Raw genomic sequence first — 12,296 nt, 5'->3', positions numbered from 1 at the left:
CTCAGTATTTGAATGAGCTCCTTTTACATTATAATCCTCTACGTCCGCTACGTTCTCAAAACTCAGGCAATTTGATAATACCTAGAATATCAAAATCAACTGCAGGCGGCAGATCCTTTTCCTATTTGGCTCCTAAACTCTGGAAAAACCTACCTAACATTGTTCGGGAGGCAGACACACTCTTGCAGTTTAAATCTAGATTAAAGACCCATCTATATATAAATGCAGTCCATTTACTAATATGCTTTTAATATCCAAATCCGTTAAAGGATTTTTAGGCTGCATTAATTAGGTAAACTGGAACCGGAAACACTTCCCATAACACCCTATGTACTTGCTACATCATTAGAAGAATGGCATCTACGCTAATATTAGTCTGTTTCTCTCTTATTCCGAGGTCACTGTGGCCACCAGATCCAGTCTGTGTCCAGATCAGAGGGTCACTGCAGTCACCCGGATCCAGTACGTATCCAGACCAGATGGTGGATCAGCACCTAGAAAGGACCTCTACTGCCCTGAAAGACAGCGGAGACCAGGACAACTAGAGCCCCAGATACAGATCCCCTGTAAAGACCATGTCTCAGAGGACCACCAGGACAAGACCACAGGAAACGGATGATTCTTCTGCACAATCTGACTTTGCTGCAGCCTGGAATTGAACTACTGGTTTCGTCTGGTCAGAGGAGAACTGGCCCCCCAACTGAGCATGGTTTCTCCCAAGGTTTTTTTCTCCATTCTGTCACCAATGGAGTTTCGGTTCCTTGCCACTGTCGCCTCTGGCTTGCTTAGTTGGTGTCACTTCATCTACAGCGATACCATTGACTTGATTGCAAATAATTGCACAGACACTATTTAAACTGAACAGAGATGACATCACTGAATTCAATGATGAACTGCCTTTAACTATCATTTTGCATTATTGAGACACTGTTTTCCAAATGAATGTTGTTCAGTGCTTTGACGCAATGTATTTTGTTTAAAGCACTATATAAATAAAGGTGATTGATTGAGAATAAGATCTTCACAGAATGCCAGTGCATGAAAGGACAACTCCAAAAATATGGGACAAACCCCTTTCTGCCCCTTTCTTTTACTGTCTATGGGCAAACCCCGATTCCGTATTAATTCAAAACGGGACGCGCTATTTTATTCTCAAAAACGGGACAATTCCGTATTTTAAGTGACGGGTGGAAACCCAATTCTACACATTTGTGACTATTAATCTACAATTTCCAATTCAAAACACGGGTGTTTTTATCATTGTCTGTGTGTGCAAATTGAAAGATTCAGCTTTTCACGTCAGAGCTGTGAGTGTAAACTTCAACTTACAAATACGAATATTAATATGACAAGTTCTCACAGTCAGATCAACAAGCGCTCGTGTTTTGCTAGTTTTACCTTCACAGAGGCGCCCCATCTTGTTCTTTGTGGGGGGCCTCTATTGCCGCGTTTCCACCGAAATTAGCCAGAACATTTGTACCAGGAACTTTTTTTCCCAGGAACTTTTTTCCCCCCAGACCTGTTTCTTTCTGCGTCTCTGAGATCGGCGAAACACATTTTAAAATAGGCACTGTCTTTATAAATAAACAACTACATTCTCGCCTGAAATACTATTAAAATTACATTTCACGACACAATAACAGTAATATTTTGAAAATGATCCGAAGAAATGGTGGTTGAACTCAACCAATGCTGCTTGAACTCAACCAATAAGGATGTTTAGTGCCCATGTCCCGCCCTCGAAAGTACAGGAACTTTGAAAAAGTACTACCTCGCCAGCAGGGACTTTCGGAGGGGCATTTTTTTACCCGGAACTCGGTGGAAACACACCGAGTACTAGGCCCAAGTCCCTAGTTCCTGGGTAAAGTTCCTGCGGTGGAAACACACCGAGTACCAGGCCAAAGTCCCTAGTTCCTGGGTAAAGTTCCTGCGGTGGAAACTCACCGAGTACCAGGCCAAAGTCCCTAGTTCCTGGGTAAAGTTCCTGCGGTGGAAACACACCGAGTACCAGGCCAAAGTCCCTAGTTCCTGGGTAAAGTTCCTGCGGTGGAAACACACCGAGTACTAGGCCAAAGTCCCTAGTTCCTGGGTAAAGTTCCTGCGGTGGAAACACACCGAGTACCAGGCCAAAGTCCCTAGTTCCTGGGTAAAGATCCTGCGGTGGAAACACACCGAGTACCAGGCCAAAGTCCCTAGTTCCTGGGTAAAGTTCCTGCGGTGGAAACACACCGAGTACCAGGCCAAAGTCCCTAGTTCCTGGGTAAAGTTCCTGCGGTGGAAACACACCGAGTACCAGGCCAAAGTCCCTAGTTCCTGGGTAAAGATCCTGCGGTGGAAACACACCGAGTACCAGGCCAAAGTCCCTAGTTCCTGGGTAAAGTTCCTGCGGTGGAAACACACCGAGTACCAGGCCAAAGTGCCTAGTTCCTGGGTAAAGTTCCTGCAGTGGAAACGCAGCATATATGTGCGGTACACCAATGGTACTTACTACGTTTCTGTGTTGATCATGGTAATATCTTTGCTGTCTATGGAGGGTCAAAGAGCTCTCAGATTCCATCAAAAACATCTAAAGTTGTGTTCTGAGGATGAATGGGTTCAGTGTGGAGACCACTAGGTGGTGCTCTGGGACTATATTTTTCTTTCTTTGTTGTATCCCCCGACGTGATGTATGTTGCAAAGCGAAAGTTAAAGTTTCAGTTACGTTCTGTTACGTGTCCATGGTAATAAACCAAACTGGTACAACATAACATACAAAAACCATAGACGCAGTGACATTGCAAAAACAATTTAAGTGAAAGTGAAAGTGAAGTGAAGTGACATTCAGCCAAGTATGGTGACCCATACTCAGAATTTGTGCTCTGCATTTAACCCATCCGAAATGCACACACACAGAGCAGTGAACACACACACACACACTGTGAGCACACACCCGGAGCAGTGGGCAGCCATTTATGCTGCGGTGCCCGGGGAGCAGTTGGGGGTTCGATGCCTTGCTCAAGGGCACCTAAGTCGTGGTATTGAAGGTGGAGAGAGAGCTGTTCATGCACTCCCCCCACCCACAATTCCGTCCGGCCCGAGACTAGAACCCACAACCCTTCGATTGGGAGTCCAACCCTCTAACCATTAGGCCACGACTTCCCCCAACTTCCCCCAACTGCCCCCAACTTTCGTTATTTAATTTAATGAAATAATGATTTTTACATAAACAGAGCGTGGTAGTAAAAATAACAAAACAAACAGAAAGAAAATCCTGATCTCACATAACTACAACAAAAGATAAAACTTACCTACCTCCCGACCAAAAATAAAATACAAAGTTTACCGTGAGTCTTCCGGGTCCTCTAACTGCTGCACTAACTATTCTAAACTAAATAACATGAAAAACACCAATCACCAGAATCTAAACTACCACCGCTCTAAGAATCAATTATAAACGAAAAAACACAAGCATTAATCCCATACCGGAACACGTGCTTGTGGAAACGGAAATATTAAATCAACACAAAAAAAAAACCTCCACAAAAGATCATAAGCTGAGCCGTGCGAGCCCAGCGAGACACCACGGAGCTGCGCTCCGTCTGCCAGCGGGAGCAGATGAGAATGAAAGGAGAGCCCGCCTCGCTGTACGTCAAACAAGGCGTCTTTAAAGTGGGTTGCCCCACCCACTAACAGCAAACACCTGGACATCATTGACCTAGAGGAGAAAAAAGAAATAACGGGAGCATAACCGCAATTAAGCAGCTCAAACTATTCAAATGGCGCTTAATAGCGTAACACGTTCTAACAGGAAAGAGTTCTGTGTCTTTATTTAAAATCAACTCTTCTTTTATAAAGAACACCACTTTGTCACTTGAAAATCCCCCAATAAAATTTGTCTTGTGCCGGCCCTGATCGGTGTTGTGTAAATTACTTCCAAACTGTAATACATTATAGAGTACTTGTTACTGTAATTTAAAAGTAATTCCTTACCTTACAATATTATTACTGTTGATTTTTGATTGCCACTTTGGTTTTGACCCCTGCCTGGACTGGATTTGATGTGACGGTTTTCCCTTATTAAAACTCTTACTGCTATTGGATCTACCTGTCCTCTGTTCTTGTGTGGGGATCGTGACAAGGCTAGTGCAAACCGAGGATAACAGCGAGCTGGGCGGAGCTAATAGCCTCGGACCTCCAGGACAGAGGCCGAGATCATGCCGCGTCATACCAGTATCCTCACGCACTAGTGATGTGTCGTTCTTGAACGATTCGTTCAATTTGAATGTATCTTTAATGTGACACGGGAAGAACTAGTCGTCTCGGGGAGTGATTCGTTAACTTGCATGTGCAATATTCGTTCTGCTCCGCTAGTAGTAATTCACCTGTGTCAGTCAGTGCAGTCTGATCTAGAAAGAGAATTGATTAGTTCATCTCATGAGTCTTCAGATCGAGTCATTCCTTAATCACTTGACAGACCGATACGCTAAACTGATAGAGACCGGAAAGATGATTTTATCAATTCTCTTTCCGGCTCGGATTGCATGGTTTAGCGTATGGGTCTGTCACGTGATTAAGGAACGACTCGACCCGAAGACTTGTCAGAGTCAGTAAAATGATCCGAGCTTTCCATCACTATCGAGCACTCCAGTAAACCCCGCCCTAAACACGCCTTCACTGAACTACGTCACACAATACAGAGTTCCACCAGTGAGATAGAGATGAATAAAATAAAAAAAATCACTAAACCAATATATCAGAAGCTGTCGTTTCTTCTTTATTTCCAAACGTGGACACCACACGCAGCTATTGACTGACCACGAACAGGAAAAAACTTATTTGCTGCATCTTTGATTTGTTAATGTCTCCCTTTTTTTTTTAACAATTAAATTTTGGGCTAAAAGTGTGTTGTAATGCAAGCGTTACTGAACATGTACAGAGCAAAATATTACTGAAAATTGATTAGTAATGCCTTACACTACTGCATTACAGCAAAAAGTTATGTTACTGTTACGCATTATTTTTTTCAATGCCTTATGTGTCTGAAGTGTAATAACGATTAAAATGACTCTTAACATGGTTTAGAGTAGCTGTAATTTTTTTTTGTGACTGTACTAAAGCATAAAACCACCATAACACACGTGCAGATATCAAGGAGACATTGTATCTTTACAGGTTTTCTGAAAAACAACACTGCATCATTACTCTGCTGAGAAATGTGTGTTCAGTGCTGAAGCTCTGTGTTGTGGTCTGTGACTCCGCCCACTGTGAGAGAAGCCACTCTCTGCAGTATACGGAGTTTGGACCGCAGCAGAGACGGCTCTGTATTTTCTGACAGAGATTTCTGTCACTAGCGGTCAGTATTACAAACTGTTCCTTTAAGATTCTGAAAACACCTCGCGAAATACAAAACCCCAACCCTTAGAGTCATCATCCATCGCAGGAAAGCTAAACCAAAAGTGACTGCTGTTCAGAACGAGTGGTTCATCCTCAGTTCTTCACATCTGGAGCAGATGCATTTCCAGACAGGAAGAACCTATGCAGTTCTTAACAGTCATCTGTTCCAGACTTACATCACCCACACATTTGTCTTAAGCCTTCCATTTTAACAGAAGAAAAAAAGCCAGGATTGAAGGTAAGTGAGCCACACAGATAAGCATCCCACACGTCTGTTAACAAGCCGACACTTTATTCGCAGCCACTCAATTCCACTCATTTCCAAACAATTCTCACATTACATTATGAATTGTAAATATTTGGTAAAGCAAGACAATGGTTTTCAATACAATTCAAAACTTTCCAAAAATACACTATTGTTTGTTTGATATTTATTTTTCAGCAAACTGCATTGTTGCTATGAATGTATAAAACTGATGCATGCATTAGTACAACAAACTGGAGAACTTCTGATGTTCTTTATGTTATATCACACAGTATGTTGATGGATTATAATAAGAGCAAAGCTAAAGGAGGAACAGACAGGCAAAACTCAAATCTCTTTGGCAAACTCCAGATCCTGCTGCTCTCGCTCTCTTCTCTCCTGTGAACACACACACAGAGTGATCATCTCCCCAGCAGACGCTCGTTGCGGTGTGTTTGTGAGTGTGTGTGTGTGTCTCACCTCAGCAGACTCCAGGTCCTTGTTGTAGGCCTTGGGTGGAAATCTCATGGCCTGCACAGAAACAGGTCAACAGCGCTTACATCCCTCCCTATGCCTGATCTAACACTGCTCTTTTCCTTGCTTTAATTCCATACATGTTGGCTGTAAAACACTTTAATTATATGCATTTATGGTGTAATTAATTTCCATGTCAATCCATGGTAATTTTTTTCAGCCAACAATTATTTTTATCTTTTAAATGAACTTCTATATGCTTTACTAGTTGAAGTAGTCCAGGCTCAGGTAACATGAACAAAGCAAATGTTAGTTGAATCCCAGAAGTCCTACCTTGACGGACATGTTGTGTATGTCCAGACAGAACGAGATGCGCTGGTGGAAGGCCAGCTGAGGCTCTCGTGTGCTGTAGATGTCCATGGTCTCTTTGGACTGGATGTAACCTCTCTCGTGGTTTATACTGGCCTCGATCACACCGTCACGGAAGGCCTGCACACACAGTGACGGACACATGCTTCAGCTCAGTCCCTGACCAACACCATCAGGTGAATGTGTGCGGCAACCTCACCTTGGCCACAATGAACTCTGCGTCTTCAGGACTGTCCAGCTGCAGCTTCTGAGCGATGTCAGCCAGAGAGATGTGTGAGTACGACAGGCTGATCATCCTCACCCCTGAAACACATCACAAACATCTGCCTAAACCTCTACAGCACTACAGAACCGTCTCTCTCAGACAGAGAGCAACAGAAACCTCTGAGAGGAACGAGCAGCACAGGAGAGATCACAGAGCTGCATCTGATCGCCCTTTCTCCTCTCTGTGCTCTTCACACACATATTCCTGCTGTGGATATTAAGCTTGCAGAGATATTCATTCATATGCACCAAAGAGTTTGTGAGTGAAATTAAACCATTCATATCCCAAACTGATTCTTTAATATATCTTTTTTATAGTGCTTTTAACAATGCAGAATGTCAAAGCAGCTTTACGGGCAAGGCAAGGCATTTCGTACACAATGGTAATTCAAAGTGCTTTACATAAAAGAAAGTAAAATAATCATAACTTTAAAAATTACTGAAAAATTGATTTAAAATGAATTTAAGTAATTTGGGATTGCATAAAATATAGTGCAATCAGTTCGGACATCGCACAGTGCTCATTCAATAAATGCACAGCTAAACAAATAATTTAACAGCTAATAATTAATTTAATAATAATAATTAATTTAAAAGTAGCTAGTGTTTTAGCAGATCTGAGTGGTCTGTTAGGTTTATATTCAGTGAACATATCTGAAATATATTTCGGTCCTAGGTCATTTAGTGACTTATATACGAGTAAAAGTACTTTAAAATCAATCCTAAATGTAACTGGAAGCCAGTGTAAGGACCTGAGGACTGGTGTGATATGCTCAGATGTTCTGGTTCTAGTCAGAATCCTGGCAGCAGCGTTCTGGATGAGCTGCAGCTGTCTAATGGTCTTTTTGATTTTTAGTTGTTTGACCTCTAGAGTCAAGGCATGTATTCACCTTGAAAACTTCATCTTTGTTTCCAAATGCAATGACTTCAGTTTTTTCCTTGTTTAACTGAAGATGTTCTGGCACATCCAACTATTAATTTCATCAATGCATTGGCAGAGGGAGACAATGGGGCTGTAGTCATTTGGAGATAAGGCTAGGTAAATCTGGGTATCATCAGTATAGCTGTGATAGGCAATTTGGTTCTTTCACATTATTTGACTTAGTGGGAGCATATCCAGGCTAAACAAGAGCGGTGCAAGAATTGAGCCTTGTGGGACTCCGCATGTCATGGACGTCCACTTAGACTTATGCTCTCCTAGACTCACATAATAGCCTCTCCCTTCTAAGTATGACCTGAACCATTTGAGTACCATCCCAGAAAGCCTGACCCAGTTTTCCAGTCTCTCCAGTAGTATTTTATGAACGACAGTGTCCAACGCAGCACTGAGATCTAGCAATACCAGCACCGATATTTTGCCAGAGTCACAATTTAAGTGTTAAGTGTCTCTGTGCTGTAATGCAGTCGAAAACCAGATTGAAAATTGTCCAAGTATCCATTTGAGTTTAAGTATTTGTTCAGCTGATTAAAAACTACCTTTTCTATAATTTTGCCTATAAAGGGAAGATTAGATATTGGTCTAAAATTGCTCAAAATGGTGTTATCAAGATTGCTCTTTTTCAGGAGGGGCTTAACAACTGCAGTTTTTAGGGAGTTTGGAAATGTCCCAAAAAGAAGTAAGGTCATGGGCGATTCTAGGATTTTCATTTTAGGGGGGTTCAGCTCCCAATAAAATAGTAATTGACTATTAGGTTAGGGTTGTTTAATACTAACCCTATTGCAATCCACTATTCCATTGTATTCCCTGTATTTCATATATGGGAGTAGGAGTACGGACTGAGCCATTTACATAGAGAACATTTAAACACAAATAATAATTCTTAATAAATATGAGTGAAAGTCAGCTGATGGTTTGTTGACCTCTTTTCACCAGCCTGGGGTTTATGAGCCTCTGTTTGCAGAAGTGGCGTTAAACCTCCAGCTGAATCGGCCTCCATTGAGCCCCTTCATCGTGCACATGCTGGACTGGTTTGAGGAGGAAGATCGGTACATCCTCATCCTGGAGTATTCAGAGCCCAGCAGTGTTTGACTCATAATATCTGGTGTCAGTTTATAACTCTTCTGTTTCCATTGTTGTGCTTGTAGAAATGAAGAAAGACGACAGTTCGCTCATCAGAAGAGCGTGGCGTAATATGAAGCGTGCAGCAGGGCGTCTCCTAAAGCGCAACAGCGCGGCTCCAGCTCATCCACAGCCCGAGACGGATTCAGCCCATCCTCAGCCGGCTCCAGCTGTTCCTGAGCCAAAGGAGTCGCTGGATCTGGCGGATCTTGAGCTGGATCCGTCCTTCTTCGAGCCACCGGATTTTCTGGATCTGACTGATCTCCTTCCATCTTTTCCAGAATCTCCAGGTGCTGCTTCAGAGGAAAGCCAAGATCCAACCTGGTTAAGGACCATCTCTTGCCCGGGACCATCTACCCGTGAGTATCTGACCTTTTCTTGCTCCACTGATGGATTCAGTGTGTCTAATTCTTCATCTGATATTCCCAATATAATGTTCTGATGAATCTTGATCCAGCTAGTATTATTTTCCTGATTCTCTGTTCAAGGAAATATGATTGTAAATGTGATGTTAGACTCTGAATCTCATATATTAACTCGCTCTTTTGGGACATTTTCACAGTTCCCTGAATTTTATGAGGTGGAAGAAGTTATTGGACGAGGATATTTCGGCACTGTGCACAAAGGGATCCGTAAGTCTGACGGCCAGCAGGTAAATCACTTGTACCTTCACCAACTGTCCCGTAGAGATCAGTGACTTCATCTAGTGCTCTTAAAAATAATTTCTTCTTCTGCAGGTTGCCATCAAGTTCAAAAAGAATCTTTCGACAGGCCGTTTTGTAAAGGTTTATAAATGATTTACTTTACAAATCAAGTGAGATAATGCACACAGGTTTTCCAGATAACGTTAAGCAATTTAAATTCATAGTGTATGAAAAGGAAGAGTTTAGCCCCTTTCAGACATACAGTACTGGTAAGTTACCATTAATAGATCATGTGTGAACAGGACCTTTTCAAAAATCCTGTGAATTTGTTGTGGCAATCATATCATACTTATGGAGATGACTTGATTACTCTGAGCTGTTTACAAAGCACCGCTTCTTTACAATGAGCTTTTCTATGTAAATATGCCCTAGATGGACATCTTGGACCATTGCACCTCGCAGGTTTTTGCCGCGCTTCTCAATTCATCAGGGCTGCGACTCAATAGGATACTATTATGCGCGTCTCTTGTTTATAAGAGCAAAACATTCTTATTAATTATAATATTAATATAATTATAATTATTAATGTTAATAATGTTATTTTGGTTGAGAGTGAATGCTGCTCCACTCATACCATTGGCAGGCAAACTTTGGAGTGATATCAATCAACAAGTTTTTTTGTTTTTTTTTTATAGCTAAACGCTGCATGCCGGAAATCTGGCATGGTGCCGGAGAATTTTAAGCCCTGGTGACCGTACCTGGCCTACACAGATCCCCGTGCTGCTCTTTCTCAGCGCTCCATGCATGGAAGGGGGAATGAAAAGAGCTCCTCCTCATGAGCCTCAATGGGAAAGATCCGTTTGGGACAAAACTTAGACTTTCCTATTCTTGCTTTTGTATTTCTTACACTAGTTTCGAAACACTTCTTAAGTGCTGTCGTCCAAACAAAAACAAAATGGTAAATGCATTTAGAAAAAATAAATTAAAAAGTCAGAGAAATGTTTTTTTGTTGGGGTTTAAAAGACCATTTGTATTCTCTAATAATTTATTTAGAATATTCCTTGTGTTTCCGTCTATTTGATTATTTTCAAATAGAAAATGGTAAGTCCAAGTCCAATCGACAGGTCCTGAGGGACCCGAAGATGCACTGTCCATCCGTTCCACTGACCGCTTTGCAATGGTGTGGGATCAGGGGGGATCCCATCACAGACTCCTATTTGCTCTACATAATTTTTTCTTCTTTTGTCATTGCAGGTCCCAGGAACATCCGTGCACCCGGAAGGTCAAATGGTTAACCTTTCTGGTATCGATGGCAGAATGAGCTCAGCGGTGGAGACATGGATATGGTAATGTATAATACTATGATATTTATTTATTTATATATTTATTTTATTTCCTCAAATGATTAATGAAATATATAAATAATATTTGTTTATTTATTATTTTTTTTTATTTTAATATCAAAATATTAAAAAAGTTTAATATAAAAAAGTTTACTTTTTTTGTTTTAGTGTACACTTTTTTGTACACTAACATTTTGTTGCAGATATAGGTATTTGAAATAAGTGATAGGTGACAATAAACTTATTGCAAGTCTTCTCTTTTTAAGAGTTTAGATGTCATTTTCAGGTTAAACTGTAATCATAATGTGGCAAAATTGTAAAAACTGACATATCTGTATGAAAAAAATGGAAAACATTGACTCAATGAGATTTAAAATGTTATAACAGTTAATTTTTTAATGTTTTGGCATGAATTCTTTCAACAGTACTGTTCAACTTAGCTGAATGAGCCCATTAGTGATCTTCCGCTGCCATCTAGTGGTTATAAATTGCATTTACTCAAGCAACACTGTGTTTTTAAACATAACTGTTATAGTTTTTTTTTTTTTTTTTTTGCCCAATCTCTCTTAAATTTTGCATGCTTATTTAGAATGAAATTATGCATTATTTTACACAGTTTTGATAATTTGTGGGCTGTGTAAAATAATGCATAATTTCAGAGCCCCGCCCTCCATCAAGTACACCTTCTACAGAGGCACCTTCGAGAGCATCCTGACGAGCTGTGTGGTATGGCGCCTGCAACACGTCCTGCCGAAAGACTCTGCAATGCATAGTGAGAGCAGCTGAGAAGATCATTGATGTCTCCCCCCCCCCCCCCTACCTGCAGGACATTTATAGAACCCGTCTCATTCGTAAAGTCCTCTGCATTGCAGGTGATCCCACTCACCCGTCACACAGCTTCTTCAGTCTGCTGCCATCAGGGAGGAGACTGCGGAGTCTCCAGGCCAGGACCAGCAGACTGAAGGACATCTTCATCCACCAGGCTGTCAGGAAGCTGAACTCGCTCCCGAACTTGCCCCTCCTGTCCCTCTTCTGCCCCAGGCACCACTGAACTATGAAACCCCCCCAACACCCCCCCCCCCCCCCCCCAGATCCCACATCCCCAGGTCCTTCCACCCTCCCCCCCTCCCAAACTAATATACGATGGCATGCACCAGTCACTTTGTGCATCATTGGTCTGCTCACTACCTCATTCACCATGGAACTGACGTCATTTTACTTCCTCATCAGTCAGTTAAATAAAATAACTGCTCTTGAGCCCTTTGTCAATTTATTAGACTGAATAAGCTTCGTTTTTGCACTAAAAATCTTTTATCTGCACTGTTTGTTCACTTAACTGATTTGCACTCGATCTGCCATGTGCCTTGTGCTGCTTTATTTAACTTTATTTTTAATTTTATTATGTCTTTTTTACATTCCCTTATTGTATAGTTGTTTCTTATATTTTATATTTGATCTAGATTTTTAGGCTCTACTGTTAATTGTCACGTACGGCGTTGTAGGAACAAGGCGAGAGAACCAAATGC

The 12,296-nt window shown here is 41.5% G+C and overlaps 1 protein-coding gene across 2 annotated transcripts in view; it reads right to left on the bottom strand.

The window, feature by feature from the left end:
• Positions 1-5,826: 5,826 nt before the first annotated feature.
• LOC127976017 (26S proteasome non-ATPase regulatory subunit 3-like) overlaps positions 5,827-12,296 on the bottom strand; it is a 9,119-nt gene continuing 2,649 nt past the window's right edge. Inside the window, exons 1-4 of one of the 2 annotated variants that reach the window (XM_052580111.1) lie at positions 6,660-6,984; positions 6,425-6,580; positions 6,098-6,148; positions 5,827-6,016 (exon numbers count right to left, since the gene is read on the bottom strand). In XM_052580111.1, coding sequence (XP_052436071.1) covers positions 5,966-6,016; positions 6,098-6,148; positions 6,425-6,580; positions 6,660-6,755 — 354 coding nt within the window. In that variant the 5' untranslated portion in view covers positions 6,756-6,984 and the 3' untranslated portion in view covers positions 5,827-5,965. Of the gene's footprint in view, positions 6,017-6,097; positions 6,149-6,424; positions 6,581-6,659; positions 6,985-12,296 lie in introns of those variants that run through there. The other variant, XM_052580110.1, reaches the window with a different exon arrangement.

Source organism: Carassius gibelio, chromosome B17 (genome assembly GCF_023724105.1).
Source record: "Carassius gibelio isolate Cgi1373 ecotype wild population from Czech Republic chromosome B17, carGib1.2-hapl.c, whole genome shotgun sequence".
Classification (NCBI taxonomy): Eukaryota; Metazoa; Chordata; class Actinopteri; order Cypriniformes; family Cyprinidae; genus Carassius; species Carassius gibelio.
Note: the sequence above shows the minus strand (reverse complement) of the source record. Positions and strands in the feature narration are given on the sequence as shown.